Source organism: Artemia sp. Qi Xiang Cuo, chromosome 9 (assembly GCF_049724085.1).
Source record: "Artemia sp. Qi Xiang Cuo chromosome 9, ASM4972408v1, whole genome shotgun sequence".
NCBI lineage: Eukaryota > Metazoa > Arthropoda > Branchiopoda > Anostraca > Artemiidae > Artemia > Artemia sp. Qi Xiang Cuo.
The window spans coordinates 68,512,262-68,535,063 of NC_142802.1; the positions used below are offsets into that span (position 1 = coordinate 68,512,262).

At 33.5% G+C, this 22,802-nt stretch overlaps 1 protein-coding gene across 2 annotated transcripts in view; it reads right to left on the reverse strand.

The window, feature by feature from the left end:
- The window catches only part of LOC148948971 (uncharacterized), a 364,117-nt gene that overhangs the window by 150,584 nt on the left and 190,731 nt on the right, over positions 1-22,802 (reverse strand). For both annotated transcript variants that reach the window (XM_089094847.1, XM_089094846.1), the window contains exon 10: positions 18,626-18,801. In XM_089094847.1, coding sequence (XP_088950973.1) covers positions 18,626-18,801 — 176 coding nt within the window. The remainder of the gene's footprint in view (positions 1-18,625; positions 18,802-22,802) is intronic.

A 22,802-nucleotide genomic window follows, 5' to 3' on the forward strand; every position in this document is an offset into this window, starting at 1 on the left:
AACCCCCAGGGCATGGGGGGTAGGCGTTGTAAGTGTCGTCCTGGGGGCGTATATGGTTCTTATGAAATGGATGCTCGTATAAACTTCAGAGAGGGTTCATTTGATTGGAAATTGAAAGTTTTACTTCGCCTTTTAAGAGTCAAAAGATATCCGAGGGCAACTAGCCACCCTCCCCACACACCCGTTTTTCCCTAAGCCCATCCGATTAAATTTTAAAAATAGCCATTTAATTAAAAATAGTTCAAAGGTAGATAAGAGAAAATCCTGTGTCGATGCCAACCCCAAGGGCCCAGAGGCAGGCATTATGAGTAATGATCTGGGACCATATATAATTCTCATGAAAAGAACTTTCGTATAAACTTCGGAGAGGGCTCATTTGATCGGGAATTGTAAATTCTAGTTCACTTTTTAAGAGCCAAAAGAGATTAGATGGAACCTAGCCCCTTCCCCCCTCTCCACGCCGTAAATGCATCAGGTAAAACTTTGAGACAGACATTTTGTTAAAAATAGTTCAAAGTTGAGATAAAAAATTCGGTGTCGACACAGCCCCCATGGGGCCCGGGGGTAGGCGTTTTAAGTGTTGCTCTGGGGGCATATATAGGCAGGCGTTATGAGTAATGCTTTGGGAGCATATATAGTTCTTATGAAAGAGATTCTCGTATAAACTTCGGAGAGGTTTCATTTGATTGGAAATTAAAAGTTCTTGTGCACTTTTCAAGAGTCAAAAGAGATTGGATGGCACATAGCCCCTACCCCCTCTCCACGCCCTAAATGCATCAGATAAAAAGTTTTAGACAGACATTTTGTTAAAAATAGTTCAAAGTTCAGATAAAAAAAAACTCCGGTGTCGACACAGCCACCCAGGGCCCGGGTGTAGGCGTTGTAAGTGTTGCTCTGGGGGCATATAGGGTTCTTATGGAAGGTATGCTCGTATAAACTTCGGAGAGGGCTCATTTGATTGGAAATTGAAAGTTCTAGGTCAATTTTAAAGAGTCAAAAGATATCAGAGGGCAACTAGCCCTTCCCCCCTCCATGCTCTTTTTTCCTCAAACCAATCCGATAAGAACTTTGAGATAGCCATTTTTGTAAAATAGTTCAAAGATAATATAATGAAAACTCCGGGGTCGACAAAACCCCCCAGGGCCCGGAGGCAGGCGTTGTAAGTAATGCTTTGGGGGTATATATAGTTTCTATGGAAGGGATGGTCGTATAAACTTCGGAGAGGGCTTTTATGATTGGAAATTGAAAGTTCTCGTTCACTTTTTAAGAGTCAAAAGAGATCAGAGGGCATATAGCCCCCCTTCTCCATGCCCTATTTTCCTCACACCCATCCGATTAGAACTTTGAAAGAGCCATTTTTTCAAAATGGTTCAAAGATCATATAATAAAAATCCGGAGTCAACACAATCCTTCAGGACCCAGGGTAGGCGTTGTAAGTTATGCCTGGGGGGGCATATACAGCTGTTGTAGAAGAGATGCTCGTGTAAATTTCAGAGAGGTCTCATTCGATTCGAAATTGAAAGTTCTAGTTCAGTTTTTAAGAGTCAAAAGAGATCAGAGTGCAACTAATGAATCTCTTGGAAGAAGTATTGAGAGATTCAAACGACTATGCCAAAGGTTACGAAATAATGCGAGAAGTGAAGGATAATTCAAAACAAGTTGCTGCTTCATTGGGAGAACCGCCTCCAAACGTGTAGCCGGTTTTTACTTTGCCAGATGGTGTCTATTATAGACGGTTTAGCCCTCCCGCATGTAATGAAGTATGCACTCTGCTTACTCTCAATGCTGATCATAGTTTTTGCCACGTAAAACAACGTGACAAAGATCTTGTTATTTTAAAAAATACCGACCATCGTGTGGAGCCCTTTACATACCCAATGTTTTATCCAGCTGGAAATTCAGGATGGTCAAGGGGTATGTTACTTCAAACACATTATATAAGTCGTCCGCATATAATATGGCTTGAATTAGCGAGAAATCGTATCGCTTTTGTACCTGAATATGCGAAAAGCCTTTCTATGCAAGCTGTAACACCCGATCTGCGTATAATTGGTTTTAATGCTTTGCATTTTGCTAGAAGACTTTTCCAACAGTTCCTCGTTGATACCGCTGTTCGTATTGAGTGTGATTGTATTGATTAGATAAAATTTAACCAGAAAACTATTATGGGTGAAAACTACGCAGGTGTTATACGACTTCTTAAAGTCTTAGCCTCGAAAAAGCATGCATTCGTTGGTGAAAAAGTTATACCACCGTCATCATTTGTCGGACCAATACGCTACTTTGCTGAACATTTTAAAGACGCTTTGGGTATTGTTCGCCGCCTTGGACCCCCAGATATCTTTATAACTGTGTCTTGCAATCCTGATTTGCCAAAATTTAAAGAATCAGCAAATATTAAACTTGAGGATAACTCTATTATAGAAAAGTTCCCTCAAGATCGTTCCGATCTCATTACTCGAATTGCTAAACTAAACTGTGAAGATATAATGAATGATATTGATAAGTTTCAGATATTTGGAAAGGTGGTAGCATTTGTGAATACAATTGAATTTCAAAAACGTGGACTACCACATATGCATTTGCTAGTGATCATGAGTAATCAGGATCGAATCCATAATCCAATTGAATTTGATGATCTTATTTCAGCTGAAATTCCAAATTTCAACAATCCTTTATTAAGAGAATTAGTCTTAAAGTAGATGATTCATAATCCCTTAGGGAATTTAAATCAAAATGCGAGTTGTATGATGAATAAAAATGGAAAATTCCACTGCCGCTTCGATTTTCCAAAGCAGTACAATTAAGTCACAAGTAGTAAGGCAATAGGGAATCCGACCAGTGATTGCGTAATATGCCTTACCACGGGTCAGTCACCTATTACTACGAACGGTACTTGCCTTAGCAGACGGGTTTTTAAAGGTAGTGTGCAATTGGAACTGTATCAATTATTTTATTCCAGTTTTTCTAAACCAGTATTGTCTATAACTTAATTTACGTAGGTTAAACTTCCGATGGTTAAGAAAGCGTGACGGGTAATTAAAGTATGAGGAATGGGATGCTATAATTAGAATGGTTTTAAGTTGAAAATTGTGACGTAAAAATAACTCTATTTGCAAATTTTTTGCGAAAAGGTATTTGCGTGAAGGTATTGCGTTGGTTAAGAAACAAAAGGTTGATGATTAAGACATAGATTTGTCTAATTCTCGTCAGAAAACCAAATCATATTCAAATATTTTCTTGGGGAGAAAATTTTAAGTTTTTGTATTAATTTGGATTTTAGCTCACATTTAACAAACTTAGTCGTAGTTAAGTGAAAGTGTTTTTCTGAACTTTTCTGGGGGAGGAGGGGGTAACTATTTAGTTTAAAAATTAGTTTACGAGTAGAGAAATGCTTCACTAAAGATAAGGCTATTGTGTTTTTTTCTTAACTTTCTGAGGGAGGTGGGTGGGGGTAACTATTTAGTTTAAGAAATTAGTTTACGAGTAGAAAAATGCTCCACTACAGATAAGGCTATTGTGTTTTCTGAACTTTCTGAGAGACGTGGGGGGTAACTTTTTAGTTTAAAAATTAGTTTACGAGTAGAAAAATGCTTCACTACAGATAAGGCTATTGTGTTTTTCTGAGGGAGGAGGGGGTAGCTATTTAGTTAAAAAAATTAGTTTACGAGTAGAAAAATGTTTCACTACAGATAAGGCTATTGTGTTTTTCTGAACTTTCTGAGGGGGGATGGCGATGGTAACTATTTAGTTTAAGAAATTAGTTTACGAGTAGAAAAATGCTTCACTACAGATAAGGCTATTGTGTTTTTCTGAACATGTGTGTTTTTTTTCCGAACTTTCCGAGGGAGGAGGGGTAACTATTTAGTTTAAGAATTAGTTTACGAGTAGAAAAATGCGTCACTACATATAAGGCTATTGTGTTTTTCGGAACTTTCTGAGAGAGGGGGGGGGTAACTTTTTAGTTTAAAAATTAGTTTACGAGTAGAAAAATGCTTCACTACAGATATGGCTATTATTTTTTTCTGAATTTTCTGAGGGGGAGGGGGTAACTATTTAGTTTAAGAAATTAGTTTACGAGTAGAAAAATGCTTCACTGCAGATAAGGCTATTGCGTTTTCTGAACTTTCTGAGGAGGTGGGGGGTAACTTTTTAGTTTAAAAATTAGTTTACGAGTAGAAAAATGCTTCACTACAGATAAGGCTATTGTGTTTTTCTGAACTTTCTGAGGAAGGAGTGGGTAACTATTTAGTTAAAAAAATAAGTTTACGAGTAGAAAAATGCTTCACTACAGATAAGGCTATTGTATTTTTCTGAAATTTCTGAGGGGGGATGGCGATGGTAACTATTTAGTTTAAGAAATTAGTTTACGAGTAGAAAAATGCTTCACTACAGATAAGTCTATTGTGTTTTTCTGAACATTTGTGTTTTTTTTCCGAACTTTCTGAGGGAGGAGGGGGTAACTATTTAGTTTAAAACTTAGTTTACGAGTAGAAAAATGCTTCACTACAGATAAGGCTATTGTGTTTTTCTGAACTTTCTGAGAGAGGTGGGGGTAACTTTTTAGTTTAAAAATTAGTTTACGAGTAGAAAAATGCTTCACTACAGATAAGGCTGTTGTGTTTTTCTGAACTTTTTGAGGGGGAGGGGTAACTATTTAGTTTAAGAAATTAGTTTACGAGTAGAAAAATGCTTCACTACAGATAAGGCTATTGTGTTGTTTTTTCTGAACTTTCTGACGGGGGCGGGGGTAACTATTTAGTTTAAAAAATTAGTTTACGAGTAGAAAAATTTTTCACTACAGATAAGGCTATTGTGTTTTTCTGATAATGTGTGTTTTTTCTGAACTTTCTGAGGGGGGAGGGGGTAACTTTTTAGTTTAAAAAATATTTTACGAGTAGAAAAATGCTTCACTACAGATAAGACTATTGTGTCTTTCTGAACTTTCTGAGAGAGGTGGGGGGTAACTTTTTAGTTTAAAAATTAGTTTACGAGTAGAAAAATGCTTCACTAAAGAGAACGCTGTTCTGTTTGTCTGAACTTTCTGAGGGGGGAGGGGGTCACTATTTAGTTTAAGAAATTAGTTTACGAGTAGAAAAATGCTTCACTACAGATAAGGCTATTGTGTTTTTTTTCTGAACTTTCTGAAGGAGGTGGGGGTAACTATTTAGTTTAATAAATTAGTTTACGAGTAGAAAAATGCTTCACTACAGATAAGGCTATTGTGTTTTTCTGAACATGTGTGTTTTTTTCTGAACTTTCTGAGGGAGGAGGGGGTAACTATTTAGTTTAAAAATTAGTTTATGAGTAGAAAAATGCTTCACTACAGATAAGGCTATTGTGTTTTGTTTTTTTTTTGAACATTCTGAGGGAGGTGGGTGGGGGTAACTATTTAGTTTAAGAAATTAGTTTACGAGTAGAAAAATGCTCCACTACAGATAAGGCTATTGTGTTTTTCTGAACTTTCTGAGAGAGGTGGGGGGTACCTTCTTAGTTCAAAAATTAGTTTACGAGTAGAAGAATGCTTCACTACAGATAAGGCTATTGTGTTTTTCTGAACTTTCTGAGGGAGGAGGGGGTAACTATTTAGTTTAAAAAATAAGTTTAATATTATAAAAATTTTTAACTACAGATAAGGCTATTGTGTTTTTTTCTGAACTTTCTGAGGGGGGAGGGCGATGGTAACTATTTAGTTTAAGAAATTAGTTTACGAGTAGAAAATGCTTCACTACAGATAAGGCTATTGTGTTTTTCTAAACATGTGTGTTTTTTTTCCGAAAATTGGGAAGGCGGCGGTTGTAAATTGTTTGTTTAAAAATTAGTTTAAGAGTATAAAAATGCTTATATACGGTTTAGGCTTTTGTGTTTTTCTGTCCTTTATGTGGGAGGAGGGGGTAGATATTTAGTTTAAAAATCATTTTACTATTCTAAAAATGCTTCACTACAGATAAGGCTATTGTGTGTTTTTTTTCTGAACTTTCTGAGGGAGGAGGAGGTAACTATTTATTTTAAGAAATTAGTTTACGAGTATAAAAATGCTTCACTACAGATAAGGCTATTGTGTTTTTTTTTCTGAACTTTCTGAGGGAGGAGGGCGGGGGTAACTATTTAGTTTAAGAAATTAGTTTACGAGTAGAAAAATGCTTCACGTATTTTTACGTGAAAACAACTTCAACCGTGCCCAGCCCCCCGCGATCAGAAATTAAATTATAAAAAGTTTCTTCAACTGAAAGTAAGGAGCAACATCAAAACTTAAAAACAGACAGAAAATAGATTTTTACGTGAAAACAACTTCAACAGTGCCCAACCCCCGCGATCTTCACCTCTTGAATACACAATACCGAAACTTCATTCAACTTTCATGTAAGAAAATTATGGAAAATACAATTCTCTAGTTCAAATGTGGATTTTAAGTCCAGTTTTGGATACTGATAATGATGAGGACTGATGATTCTAATTCAATATTTTTTTTTATAAAAACATACTTTTTTTAAACTTCAAAATTATTCAACTTTATTTTTTTTATTTTTTTATTTTTTTTTGTATGTATCTTGAAATGACAAAATATGCTTACGGTTCTAACAATTGTACTCTATGATTTCTCAGAGACACGATGCGGCTTTCCCACTGGTACTCTATGGCCGGTTATCGACACTACCTATTTTATTGCATGCATTAAATTAGTATTTTTTACGCAGTGGAACGATAAACACATAAGTCATATCTTAAAAAAAAGTGAAGATGGAACATTTTAATAAAGTGTGTTCACATGACAATGTTATTGTAGCATTAAATGCCAACAAGGAGAAGTATTTAAACTATGAAACAAGTACAAGTGGTAGCACTATTGGAAATGTATGCATGCATTGTCATGACAGTAAGGAATTAAATTTCTTTGGAATACCGAAAAGATTCCATTGTACAAATGGTGGATATGCAAGATTGAGATCTCCGGAGATGATTGTAATCAAAGAGAATGCCAACATAAAGATAATCGTTGATGATAGAGGACAACTCCTCGCTACTGTTGCAGGTAACACATTACCTACTGATACATCTAATCGTCATCTTTTAGGTATTAGCATTCAACGGAAGGTCATTAAAAGAAAGGCATACTCTTCTTCGAATATCGTAAACCATATCTTGGCTACGTGCCGAAACTGTTACCTGTGTAAAAATAATGTAATAATAGACAGTGAAATTGCCAGAAAAATAAAAAGGGCATTGTCAGAAAATATCACTATGGAATATCAAGATGAATTGACAAAAAACAAAGTGCCAGCAAACGTTACTACCATTAATCAAACAGTCGATGAATCAAATAATAGCAAAGATGAAACGTATATTGAACCTGTCGATGACACACCAGTAAATATTGTGTATGACTCAAAATGGAATAATGATTATTCTACCGATTACGAGTTAAGAGAAGACAATAGCTACAATATCAAGAGAGAACATGTTGAACTATTTTATGGAACAGATTCAAAATGTCCAAAGTTGATCAATGATATTAATAATGTATCATAATATATTTTTGTATTAATATTCTACATAGCGTTATTTCATTAAAAGTATATTATGCATTACATTGTTACGTGTTCATTATTTTTAGAGTAAGCTAGCATATCAAACGTTTAGAAAAAATTGTAAGTAAGTAGCAAATTCTTTCTTGAATTCACCTGCTGGATAAACAAAAAGACATTTCGTTCAATAAATTATGACAAAATTATAAGTAAGTAACAATCTCTTAATTGTTTTCACGACTTAGATATACGATGTAGAAATTTAATTCAAGAAATTAGGAAAAAATTCTCAGTAAGTAACAATTTCTTTCTTGAAGTCAACTCATAGATACACAATACGGAAATTTCATTCAAGAAATTATGAAAATATTTGTAAGTAAGTAACAAACTCTGTTTGTTTTCACCTCTTGGATATACAGTACAGATACTTCATTCAATAAATTATGAAAAAACCGCAAGTAATTAACTTTTTTTTTCTCTTTATCACAAACAATTTTCACTTAGCTACACGATGTAGAAATTTAATTCAAGAAATTATGAAAAAATTCTCAGTAAGTAACAATTTCTTTCTTGATGTCAACTCTTGGATACACAATACGGAAATTTTATTCAAGAATTTCATGACTTAGATACACGATGTAGAAATTTAATTCAAGAAATTATGAAAAAATTCTCAGTAAGTAACAATTTCTTTCTCGAAGTCAACTCTTGGATACACAATACAGAAGTTTCAATTAAGAAATTATGAAAAAAATTGTAAGCAAGTAACAAACTCTTTCCTGAAGTCACCTCTTGGATTTACAATGCAGAAACTTAATTTAAGAAACTATGACAAAACTGTAAGTAAGTAACAAATTCTTTCTTGAAGTCACCTCTTGGATACGAAATACAGAAATTTCATTAAAGAAATTATGAAAAAATTGTAAGTAAGTAGCAAATTCTTTCTTGAATTCACCTGCTGGATAAACAAAAAGACATTTCGTTCAAGAAATTATGACAAAATTCTAAGTAAGTAACAAACTCTTAATTGTTTTCACATCTTATATATACGATGTAGAAATTTAATTCAAAAAATTATGAAGAAATTCTCAGTCAGTAACAATTTCTTTCTTGAAGTCAACTCTTGGATACACAATACGGAAATTTCATTCAAGAAATTATGAAAATATTTGTAAGTAAGTAACAAACTCTTTTTTTGATTTCACCTCTTGGATATACAGTACAGATACTTCATTCAAGAAATTATGCAAACATCGCAAGTAAGTTACTTTTTTTTCTCTTTATCACAAACAATTTTCACTTAGCTACACGATATAGAAATTTAATTCAAGAAATTATAAAAAAAATTCTCAGTAAGTAACAATTTCTTTCTTGAAGTCAACTCTTGGATACACAATACGGAAATTTCATTCAAGAAATTATGAAAACATTTGTAAGTAAGTAACAAGCTCTTTATTGATTTCACCTCTTGAATATACAGTACAGATACTTTATTCAAGAAACGTGATTAAACACGTTTTGAAACTACATGCTATTTGCTTGCCTGTCCTTGGCACCTTTCCAAATGAGCGGGGATTCCCCACCGGTTCCTACACATTGCAAAAAAAGTGAGCAGTACGAAAACTCCACGTTTTCAGCCAGACTGGTTTTTTTGCTAAATCTTTGGAAACAGCCCAGCCTTTATTTCTGACCGTTTAAGTTTTGATGTTAGTGTTGTCAGTCAAAAGCTATGACCTTGAGAAAAGAGCTTGAGAAAATTGCCTGATTATCGAAAAATGGGGAAAACATCCTCCAAACGTCGACAGGAATGCCCCCCCCCCTCCAGCGCTTTCTCGGTTATGTTGAATAAAATATGCAAAGTCAACATAGCTTTATTTCATTTTTTAAGGTTAATTTAGATGAGGTTACGTGCGCGCGCACGTGATCTAATTCATGAAATTCTTGAATGAAATTTCCGTATTGTGTATCCAAGAGTTGACTTCAAGAAAGAAATTGTTACTTACTGAGAATTTTTTCATAATTTCGTGAATTAAATTTCTACATCGTGTAGCTAAGTGAAAATTGTTTGTGATAAAGAGAAAAAAAAAGTTACTTACTTGCGATTTTTGCATAATTTCTTGAATGAAGTATCTATTCTGTATATCCAAGAGATGAAATCAAAAAGAGTTTGTTACTTACTTACAAATATTTTCATAATTTCTTGAATGAAATTTCCGTATTGTGTATCCAAGAGTTGACGTCAAGAAAGAAATTGTTACTTACTGAGAATTTCTTCATAATTTCTTGAATTAAATTTCTACATCGTATATCTATGTCGTGAAAACAATTAAGAGTTTGTTACTTACTTGGAATTTTGTCATAATTTCTTGAACGAAATGTCTTTTTGTTTATCCAGCAGGTGAATTCAAGAAAGAATTTGCTACTTACTTACAATTTTTCCTAAACGTTTGATATGCTAGCTTACTCTAAAAATAATGAACACGTAACAATATAATGCATAATATACTTTTAATGAAATAACGCCATGTAGAATATTAATACAAAAATATATTATGATACATTATTAATATATATGATCAACTTTGGACATTTTGAATCTGTTCCATAAAATAGTTCACAATGTTCTCTCTTGATATTGTAGCTATTGTCTTCTCTTAACTCAAAATCGGTAGAATAATCATTATTCCATTTTGAGTCATACACAATATTTACTGGTGTGTCACCGACAGATTCAATATACATTTCATCTTTGCTATTATTTGATTCATCGACTGTTTGATTAATGGTAGTAACGTTTGCTGGCACTTTGTTTTTCGTCAATTCATCTTGATATTCCATAGTGATATTTTCTGACAATGCCCTTTTTATTTTTCTGGCAATTTCACTGTCTATTATTACATTATTTTTACACAGGTAACAGTTTCGGCACGTAGCCAAGATATGGTTTACGATATTAGTAGAAGAGTAGGCCTTTCTTTTATTGACCGTCCGTTGAATGCTAATACCTAAAAGATGACAATTAGATGTATCAGTAGGTAATGTGTTACCTGCAAAAGTAGTAAGGAGTTGTCCTCTATCATCAACGATTATCTTTATGTTGGCATTCTCTTTGAGTGAAATCATCTCCGGAGATCTCAATCTCGCATATCCACCATTTGTACAATGGAATCTTTTCGGTATTCCAAAGAAATTTAATTCCTTACTGACATGACAATGCATGCATACATTTCCAATAGTGCTACCACTTGTACTTGTTTCATAATTTAAATACTTCTCCTTGTTGGCATTCAATGCTACAATAACATTATCATGTGAACACACTTTATTAAAATGTTCCATCTTCACTTTTTTTTCTTAAGATATGACTTATGTGTTTATCGCTCAACTGCGTAAAAAAAAATAATTTAATGCATGCAATAAACTAGGTAGTGTCGATAACCGCCCATAGAGTACCAGTGGGAAAGCCGCATCGTGTCTCTGAGAAATAGAGTACAATTGTTAGAACCGTAAGCATATTTTGTCATTTTAAGATACATACAAAAAAAAAAATAAAAAAACAAAAAAATAAAGTTGAATAATTTTGAAGTTTAAAAAAAGTAGGTTTTTATAAAAAAAAAATATTGAATTAGAATCATCAGTCCTCATCATTATGAGTATCCAAAACTGGACTTAAGTTCCACATTTGAACTAGAGAATTGTATTTTCCATAATTTTCTTACGTGAAAGTTGAATGAAGTTTCGGTATTGTGTATTCAAGAGGTGAAGATCGCGGGGGGTTGGGCACTGTTGAAGTTGTTTTCACGTAAAAATCTATTTTCTGTCTGTTTTTAAGTTTTCATGTTACTCCTTACTTTCAGTAGAAGAAACTTTTTTATAATTTAATTTCTGATCGCGGGGGGCTGGGCACGGTTGAAGTTGTTTTCACGTAAAAATACGTGAAGCATTTTTCTACTCGTAAACTAATTTCTTAAACTAAATAGTTACCCCCGCCCTCCTCCCTCAGAAAGTTCAGAAAAAAAACACAATAGCCTTATCTGTAGTGAAGCATTTTTCTACTCGTAAACTAATTTCTTAAACTAAATAGTTACCCTCTCCTCCCTCAGAAAGTTCAGAAAAAAACACACAATAGCCTTATCTGTAGTGAAGCATTTTTATAATCGTAAACTAATTTTTAAACTAAATAGTTACCCCCTCCTCCCTCAGAAAGTTCAGAAAAACACAATAGCCTTATCTGTAGTGAAGCATTTTTCTACTCGTAAACTAATTTTTAAACTAAATAGTTACTCCCTCAGAAAGTTCAGAAGAAAAACACACATGTTTAGAAAAACACAATAGCCTTATCTGTAGTGAAGCATTTTTCTGCTCGTAAACTAATTTCTTAAACTAAATAGTTACCATCGCCCTCCCCCCTCAGAAAGTTCAGAAAAAACACAATAGCCTTATCTGTAGTGAAACATTTTTATATTCTTAAACTAATTTTTTAAACTAAATAGTTACCCCCTCCTCCCTCAGAAAGTTCAGAAAAACACAATAGCCTTATCTGTAGTGAATCATTCTTCTACTCGTAAACTAATTTTGAAACTAAAAAGTTACCCCCCACCTCTCTCAGAAAGTTCAGAAAAACACAATAGCCTTATCTGTAGTGGGGCATTTTTCTACTCGTAAACTAATTTCTTAAACTAAATAGTTACCCCCACCCACCTCCCTCAGAAAGTTCAGAAAAAAAAACAAACACAATAGCCTTATCTGTAGTGAAGCATTTTTCGACTCGTAAACTAATTTTTAAACTAAAAAATACCCCCCACCTCTCTCAGAAAGTTCAGAAAGACACAATAGCCTTATCTGGAGTGAAGCATTTTTCTACTCGTAAACTAATTTTTAAACTAAATAGTTACCCCCTCCTCCCTCAGAAAGTTCAGAAAAAACACACATGTTCAAAAAAACAGAATAGCCTTATCTGTAGTGAAGCATTTTTCTACTCGTAAACTAATTTTTAAACTAAATAGCTACCCCCTCCTCCCTCAGAAAGTTCAGAAAAACACAATAGCCTTATCTGGAGTGAAGCATTTTTCTACTCGTAAACTAATTTTTTAAACTAAATAGTTACCCCCTCCTCCCTCAGAAAGTTCAGAAAAACACCACAGCCTTATCTGTAGTGAAGCATTTTTCTACTCGTAAACTAATTTATAAACTAAAAAGTTACCCCCCACCGCTCTCAGAAAGTTCAGAAAAACACAATAGCCGTATATGTAGTGAAGCATTTTTCTACTCGTAAACTAATTTTTAAACTAAATAGTTACCCCCTCCTCCCTCATAAAGTTTGAAAAAAAAACACACATGTTCACAAAAACACAATAGCCTTATCTATAGTGAAGCATTTTTCTACTCGTAAACTAATTTCTTAAACTAAATAGTTACCATCGCCATCCCCCCTCAGAAAGTTCAGAAAAACATAATAGCCTTATCTGTAGTGAAAAATTTTTTCTACTCGTAAACTAATTTTTTTAACTAAATAGTTACCCCCTCCTCCCTCAGAAAAACACAATAGCCTTATCTGTAGTGAAGCATTTTTCTACTCGTAAACTAATTTTTAAACTAAAAAGTTACCCCCCCACCTCTCTCAGAAAGTTCAGAAAAACACAATAGCCTTATCTGTAGTGAATCATTTTTCTACTCGTAAACTAATTTCTTAAACTAAATAGTTACCCCCACCCACCTCCCTCAAAAAGTTCAGAAAAAAAACACAATAGCCTTATCTGTAGTGAAGAATTTCTCTACTCGTAAACTAATTTTTAAACTAAATAGTTACCCCTTCCTCTCTCAGAAAGTTCAGAAAAACACAATAGCCTTATCTGTAGTGAAGCATTTTTCTACCCGTAAACTAATTTTTAAACTAAATAGTTACCCCCTCCTCCCTCAGAAAGTTCGGAAAAAAAACACACATGTTCAGAAAAACACAATAGCCTTATCTGTAGTGAAGCATTTTTCTAATCGTAAACTAATTTCTTAAACTAAATAGTTACCATCGCCATCTCCCCTCAGAAAGTTCAGATAAACACAATAGCCTTATCTGTAGTGAAACATTTTTCTACTCGTAAACTAATTTTTTAAACTAAATAGCTACCCCCTCCTCCCTCAGAAAGTTCAGAAAAACAGAATAGCCTTATCCGTAGTGAAACATTTTTCTACTCGTAAACTAATTTTTTTAACTAAATAGCTACCCCCTCCTCCCTCAGAAAAACACAATAGCCTTATCTGTAGTGAAGCATTTTTCTACTCGTAAACTAATTTTTAAACTAAAAAGTTACCCCCCACCTCTCTCAGAAAGTTCAGAAAAACACAATAGCCTTATCTGTAGTGAAGCATTTTTCTACTCGTAAACTAATTTCTTAAACTAAATAGTTACCCCCACCCACCTCCCTCAAAAAGTTCAGAAAAAAAACACAATAGCCTTATCTGTAGTGAAGAATTTCTCTACTCGTAAACTAATTTTTAAACTAAATAGTTACCCCTTCCTCTCTCAGAAAGTTCAGAAAAACACAATAGCCTTATCTGTAGTGAAGCATTTTTCTACTCGTAAACTAATTTTTAAACTAAATAGTTACCCCCTCCTCCCTCAGAAAGTTCGGAAAAAAACACACATGTTCAGAAAAACACAATAGCCTTATCTGTAGTGAAGCATTTTTCTAATCGTAAACTAATTTCTTAAACTAAATAGTTACCATCGCCATCTCCCCTCAGAAAGTTCAGATAAACACAATAGCCTTATCTGTAGTGAAACATTTTTCTACTCGTAAACAAATTTTTTAAACTAAATAGCTACCCCCTCCTCCCTCAGAAAGTTCAGAAAAACAGAATAGCCTGATCTGTAGTGAATCATTTTTCTACTCGTAAACTAATTTTTAAACTATAAAATTACCCCCCATCTCTCTCAGAAAGTTCATAAGATCACAATAGCCTTATCGGTAGTGAAGCATTTTTCTACTCTTAAACTAATTTCTTAAACTAAATAGTTACCCCCCCCCCCCCACCTCCCTCAGAAAGTTCAGAAAAAAAACACAATAGCCTTATCTGTAGTTATGCATTTTTCTACTCGTAAACTAATTTTTAAACTAAATAGTTACCCCCTCATCCCTCTGAAAGTTCAGAAAAACACTTTCACTTAACTACGACTAAGTTTGTTAAATGTGAACTAAAATCCAAATTAATACAAAAACTTAAAATTTTCCCCCCAAGAAAATATTTGAATATGATTTGGTTTTCTGACGAGAATTAGACAAATCTATATCTTAATCATCAACCTTTTGTTTCTTAATCAACGCAATACCTTCACGCAAATATCTTTTCGCAAAAAATTCGCGAATAGAGTTATTTTTACGTCACAATTTTCAACTTAAAAGCATTCTAAGTGTAACACCCCATTTCCCATACTTTAATTACCCGTTACGCTTTCTTAACCATCGGAAGCTTAACCTATGTAAATAAATTTATAGACAATACGAGTTTAGAAATACTGGAAAAAAATAATTAATACAGTCCCAATTTCACACTACCTTTGAAAACCCGTCTGCTAAGGCAAGTACCGTTCGTAGTAATAGGTGACTGACCCGTGGTAAGGCATATTACGCAATCACTGGTCGGATTCCCTATTGCCTTACTACTGTCACATCTCTAGCGGATGCTGAAAAACCAAAGTATCGACGTCGTTATGATCCAAAATTAGACGAAATGAATAGAGAAGATTTTTCACATGACCGTGCTGTTTATCGAAAAGATTCTTATAATCACCGAATTACTCTTGATAATCGTCATGTTGCCAAATAAAATCCTCATGTGCTTAAAAAGTACCCATGTCACATAAATATCGAATATATAGGAAACATACGGTTGACACTTTTGATAACCTAAATGTACCTGGTGTGTTTTGATTTACTTTAACAATGCCCAAACCGTTCCCTGAAACATTTACTAAAACCCTTAGCACTAGCAATAGTAGTAGGAGAAGCAATATTATGAAAATGTAAATAGTACTAAAGTTATGATTTTATATTCGTTGCCATGGGCGTACGTAGCTTCTTCTCTAGGGGAGGGGGGAGGCAGCTGATTCTTTGATGAAGGGTGGGCGGCTGAAACTATATTGGCAGTTAACAAAAACTTACATTGCCAGCAAGTTCTATCATATATATGAAATAATTTATTAATAAGTAATCACCAAAAATCATAAATCATCAATAAGGTTCAATATTAATCAATCTTCTTTGATTAAATCTAAATCTTTCCAAGACATTATGGATAATTGCTTCTTGTTTGACTTTTATTCTGCCATTCCAGCTATTTATTTCCAGCTTTTTCAACCATCTGCCTTTTATCAACTGCTTTTTTAACCATCTTCCTTTTTTCAACTGTTTTTTCAACAAAGTCTAGTGTAAATTTGAAGTTCTATGGGGGATAGATGCCCTCCTCTGCCCCCATTCTGTACGCCTATGTTTGTTGCTATTACTGACATATTACTTATTTGCACTTTGATAAAATACCTGCATATAGCGTCCTTGAGCTTAATAGAAAAGTCCCCCAAAGGTTCAGCCTTAGCCATTCAAGATATAATGCCGAAACACCCACTAACAACTTAGATCGAAAAAGAGTGTGGTGATTTAGTAAAACATTTGCTGGAAGTTACAATTGATTACCATTAAGTAATCAACAAATATTGCAAATGTGCTTTTTGACAACCTAGATGCAAATGGTGGGTTTTCATTTAGTTAAACATCCCCTTCCTGAATAGTTTCGACTTATGCGCTAAAGCTTTCCTAAAGCATTTTAGATACACCGTTTTGACAACATATATGTAGTTATTGTCTTTTGATTTGGGGCTAAAGTCCTCCCAGCATTCCATTGCAGTTTCAAATAATCAATTTTTAAAATTTACATAAGCTTTAGTTTGACTTGACTATTAGTTGTGTTTTCTGTTCATTTTGAGTTTTATTTTGTTCATCGACAATTAGTTATGTTTGTTTTAGATATGTACTATATTATTTTCACTCTCGAAATACTTGAAAAATTTTCCACGTGTTCCACTTAGTACAGGTCTTTACTGTTTTTGAAAGAAAAAAATCTGGATTTTTATTTTGGTCAAAGAAAAGTTTTAACAAGGTTAGGTATTATTTTCAAACAGTTCGTGGTAACGAACTGTAAGTAAGGAGGTAACCAAAACTCTAGAAAACTGTATTTTAATACCAATAGATACATCAAAAGAATCAAATTTTAATGCTGATTTTAAATATGTAAGTTTCATCAAGTTTAGCCGTATCCATCAAAAGTTATGCGCCTGAGAAAATCTGGCTGATTTTCGAAAAAAGGGGGAAAGACCCCTTAAAAGCTATAGAATCTTAATGAAAATCACATCATCAGATTCAGCCTATCAAAGTACCCTGCTGAAGAGGTTTTGAGCTCCTATCTGCAAAAATGGGGAATTTCGTATTTTTTGCCGGAAGAAAGATCACGGATGCGTGTTTATTTTATTTTTTAAAATTTTTTTTCCAGGGGTGATCGTATCGATCCAGTGGTCCTAGAATATCGTGGGAGGGCTCATTGGAATGAAAATTAAAATTTCTAGTGCCCTTTTTAAGTGACCTAAGAAATGGAGGGCAACTATGCCCCCTCCCACGCTCATTTTTTTCCCAAAGTCACCCGATAAAAATTTTGAGATAGCCATTTTGTTCCGCATGTTCAAAAATATGATAAGTATGTCTTTTAGCATGACTTAATCCCCCGAAGTTCTCGGGGGAGGGCTGAAAGTTATGAACTTTACTCAATGTTAACATATAGTATTGGTTATGGGGAAGTATACAGCCGTTTTCAGGGGGGATTTTTTCTGGTAGTGGGGGGGAGGGTTGGGTCGGGGGCTATGTGGGAGGATCTTTCAGTGAAGGAAGTGTTCATGGGGGAAGGGACATTGCTATGAAGGGGACGCCGGATTTCCCAGCATTATTTAAAAAAAGATCAGAAATTAAATATAAAAAAACATATTTTTCAACTGCAACAGCAGCAACATCAAAACTTAAAACGAACAGAAAATATTACATATATGATTGGGTTCATCCCCTAGTCAATACCTCGCTCTTTAAGTAAAAATTTTTTTAGTACTTTCATAAGAGCTATTTATTCTAATTAACGGCCTTTGTGATTAAGGGTCATTTTTAAACAATTAGAACAAACTTCGAAATTAAGCGTAAAGAGCAAGGTATCGACTAGGGGGCGAACCCCCTAATATACGTATTAAAAATATATGAATATAGAAGTTAGTTACGTAAGTTAATTCGTAAGTTATGTATATTTATTACTAATAAAAACGTTTGTAAATAAAATTAAACAAGTTTCAAGAAAGCCATTTAACAAAATAAAAGTAAAATTAATATGAAAATTTTGTTTTAATTATTCATGTACGGTGAGCCAAGATCAAAATCTGCATTAATTCAAGAACGTTCCAAAATTAAATAAAAAAAACAAGTTTTTTTAACTGAAAGTAAGGAATGACGTTAAAACTTAAAACGAACAAAAATTATTCCGTATATGAAAGGGGCTGTCCCCTGCTCTACGCCTCGCTCTTTACGCTAAAGTTTGACTTTCTCACAACTCTATTTTTAAACATTAAAAAACTTTAGCGTAAAGAGCGAGGCGTTGAGGAGGGGACAGCCCCTTTCATATACGGAATAATTTCCGTTCGTTTTAAGTTTTAACGTCATTCCTTACTTTCAGTTAAAAAAAAATTGTTTTTTTTATTTAATATGAATAAAAGATGAAAGACTGTCAAACATTGAGCTGGTTCGGCATCTCTCTGTGGACGAACAAAAAGCAAGGCACGCCAAAATGTATCAAGAAGAGGAAACAAAAAAGGTTTGAGTCACAAAATTATTTTTGAAGAAGGGATGTTTGGTTCGTCAAAACAGTGCTTATAATTTCACTTAGATGGCGAGCAATTTTTAATGCTTTTTTCTCCTTATGGGGAAAAAAGTGGCAATAAAGTTTGTAATTTGTGAGTTTTTGTACAATGTTTCCATTCTTACACAATCTTTTCTTATGACACACCGTAGGGTCCGTACCTCTTTTTCAAATACATCGTGACTTAAAAAGAATACGTTCTTGTTCACTCCTTTGATAGTGGGGAATTTCGTCGCAAAAAAGTGATTTTTCAATGCTTCTTCAAACAGTGATACCTCAAGACAGTCTTTTGCCAAGTGAAATGAGGATGTACTTGGTAGCAACTGTCGCTCATCCCCTAGAGTAGAATGAAAATTGTTACATGTAAAAATTAATGGCAAAAGGGTGCCAAGCAAGAACAGGATAGGGGGATAGATCAATTAACTACTCCTACATTTAACGAAATTCAGTAAAAATCAAACAAATTAAACATAACTAAAATTAAGTAAAAAAATCTGCCCTTGTCCCAAAATGTGGAGAATACTTTTGTTTCTTCAGTATAAAAATTGTCAAAACAAAAGCTTAACTAGGGAGATAGGGGTATAATATTTTAATAAAATAATGGAAAAAACATCTAAAGGTATACTGCTTTAAAATAATAACGGTAAAGTTTTGAATATTTTGGCTTCACATTCATACGCGTTCATAAGCAGGAATAAAAAAGGAAGAAAACAAACAAAACAAGACAATCCATGGTATGCTGATCCAAAAAACGTAATGGAAAGACAAAGAAGCAGACAAAACTCAGATAAAAATTTAAATTTTAATGAAGTCTAATATAATTATCATAACTATGCATTAAAACAACGAAATTACAAATTCTGATAACTTAAATTGTATGTCTGATAAATGGAATGACTTCAACTTCAAAGCACAATGGAAACAAGGCGTGAAAAAGAAAATACAAAACAGACAGCAAGTGGTTTTTATCTGATAAAATTACAAAAAAACAAAATACTTCTTATTTTTGAAAAAAACTTCGTCTGTCATAGTTTAGTTGTATTTGAGCAAATTTCAAAACGTCCTACTATGTCTTTAAATGCTTAGCCTATATATTTTTAATGTATTATATTCTTTTTGCCTAAATCTTTTCCTTTGCCAGTCTAGCACAAGCTCGTTTATATTTTCCAAACTCCATTTCACTCTAACCCCTATTTGTCAATTTAAAACTTGTTTGGTACTGAATATGCTTAGTATCAATATTTAAAATAGTTGAGATTTAAAATGTATTTTGATTTTTCATATTTTAAATTTTATATAATTAAAATTAATTTAGGTTCATTTTTTTCTTTAACTTATGGTTTGAGCTTTAAGTTTTTGAGGAGATAGCACTATTAGAGGGAAAAAACTGTTTTTTAATGTTTTCAATTAAAGTTGTGCCTTAGTTTCAAAGACTCACGGATATAAGTTTCAAGCAACCATAGAAAAATTAGGATTCTGTTTGAACATCACTTTTTAAGCTATTTGACTTTTGAAAAATTAGTTTCCTCTTGCCAAATGACTGAAGATCAAAACTTTCAAGAATAACAATAGTTTTCACTTTCAAAGGACAAAGAAGACCATGTACAACAGTTGTAGGGACCCCTCCCCATTCTAAAATATTTTATGAACTAACATGGCTTTTCATCTTCTTCTATATCTCCCATTTTCAATTAAATTTTGATGGGTATATTATGAATTTTTATTTATTTTTTTCTGTAGAGCATATTGCATATTGAGCAGACCAGTTACTTTATCAAAACGTCCGGTTTTTATATGCTTTACTGTCAAAATAGATAATGCTAAAGGTATGTATTGTAATGTAATATAATGTTGGTATGTTGTTAAATTTTGTTGGTATGTCGGTATGTTGGTAATGTTGCTAAGGGTATATATAGTATGTGATGTTGAAGGTATGTATAAGGAATGTAAATATTTTCCATGTATTTATCTATTAACAAATTCAGCCTGAAATAACACCTAACTCCTCTTGAACTTTTTGTATTATCTTTATTTTCAATTTTGAAGTAAAGTAATAACAAACTTTCATTTTAGCAAGAAGTACTAACAAAGATATTCCCACTCTATACTTACTCGATATATGTCCCCTTAAAAGTTTATTTCTGTTGACATTTAAGACTTACGATAGCTTGCCTCAGACTTTGGGGAAAACCTTAAAAATTGCTTCCCACCTTTTGTTTTATGTCTATTGGCAGTCAATCCTGTTTAAAAAAAAAAAAACTTTTTCCCTACAAAGTGTTGCAAGAGGTATTTTTACCTTCTTTTTATGTAATGCAATGCGACTTTTTGATTCTTATCTTGAAGATGGAGCTCTTTCTTGTGAAATTGGAGGTCCATCAATAGATCATAAAGTAAGATGTGGAGTCCCACAGGGGTCCCCCTTGGGACTACTATTGCTTGCAATATATGTAAATGACTTGTACTTTGCACTTGGTGGGCGGCATATTGAAGTTGGAAGGGCCCATAGACAATGGAACCCTTATCAAGCTTTATTTCTATTAAATAAAAAAAACAAGTTTTTATAACTGAAAGTAGGGTGTGAAATTAAAACTTAAAACAAATAAAAATTATTCCGTATATGAAAGGGGATGTCCTCTGCTCAACGCCTTGCTCTTTACGCTGAATTTTTTCTGTATCAAAACTCTATTTTTTTTAAACAGTAAAAAACTATTATAGTATATAATAGTGTTGTTATATTAGATTAGTATAGTACGGGGTCTCAAGTGGTTACTTTTTTGCTTGTTTTTTTCGTTTTTTTGCTGATTATGGGAATCCATTGATAAGTGATTTGTTTTGTAGTTTCGAGAGTGGCCGTACAAGCCATAAGGCTTTTAGACACATTTTTCTTGTTTGTATTGTTTTTGTGATTTTTTAACATAAATTCTCTCTCTCTTAATAATTCAAAATCCAATCTCTATATTTTACAGTCTTATTTAATTTGTCAATCACAGAAGTAAAACCGTAAAGAAGACAGTATAATTTTATTTTAACGCAATCTTTTATTTTGATTTTTGACAACTCTTCCGAATAAAAGAATCGTAGAATTTTTTTTTATTTACTTCTTCCCAACACTTTGAACCTTTAGAAATTTATAGGTAAACCCTTAACATTTTAAAATCATACCTTTCCTTCAAACTTCCAGCGTTCTGTTTTCAATATTAAAGAACAAAACCATTTCAAATAAAAAATATAAATATACTTTCCATTTTGACCCTCTATAGAAATTCCCTACCACGTAAAATCACCCCTCGCCAGGAGGATTCCCCCAAGCAATCTTAAACTAGCTAAAATTTCTCCAGAAAACTATTTGCGGACGACTTCGGCTGACACGTTTTACGTAGCACAATTTCATTTGAAAAACATAAATTTGTTTTTTCTATATTATGTCCAATTCCCCCTCTGTAGAAAGTGTTTTTTGCGAATACCCCTCCCCCACCCACTAGTCGAATGTTGCTCCCACAAAAAGATTCCTTCTGGAGAATATATCCCGTGGAAAACTCCCACATAAAGAACTTTTCCTGTAGAGAACCCCTCTCCCCTACAAAATTACATTTCAGAGAATTATAACCCGTAATTTTTCCCAAAAATTCCCCCTAACATTTCCACATGTAAAATTGAGTCGGCAAAGACAATGTAAGATAAATAAAATAAAAAATTTGTAGGCTAGTTCTGGCATATTTCCCTAGTGTAAAATTTCTATTGGAAAGCTCACCCCAAGGAAACTTATCTTGTCATGGAAAAGTCTCCCCGTGCAAAACCCCAAAGCAGAAAATGCCTCCCGCCCCAAGAAAACAATTATGCTTCGTAATATCAAATATGAAAGTTTCCCCAGGGGTTGTGGGAGTTGCTGTGTCCTCAAAAGCATCGTTACTGGGCTTTTTAACTATGCTGAAAAAAAACGACTATCTCAAAGTTAAGATCGGACGACATTCAAGTAAAAAGAGGGTTGGGAGGGGCTAGGTGCACTCCAATCTTTTTGGTCATTTAGAAAGGGAACTAAAACTTTCAATTTTCGTTTGAATTAGTCTTTTCCCAACATTCTAGGACTATTGATTTGATACAATCATCCCTAGCTAAGACAAACAAAAATAAAATAATAAAACAAATAAACATGCATCCATGATCTTTCTTCGGGCAAAAAATCTTTTTCTTTTTTGCATATGGCATCTTGAAACTCCTAATACCTACTGGACGGTTCTCTTATGTTTAACAAAATTGCTGTCTCAAAATTTTGATTGCATATGGTGGAATGAAGAGGTCTGGGAGTAGGGCTGCCTACCTTTCAATCACTTTTCACAT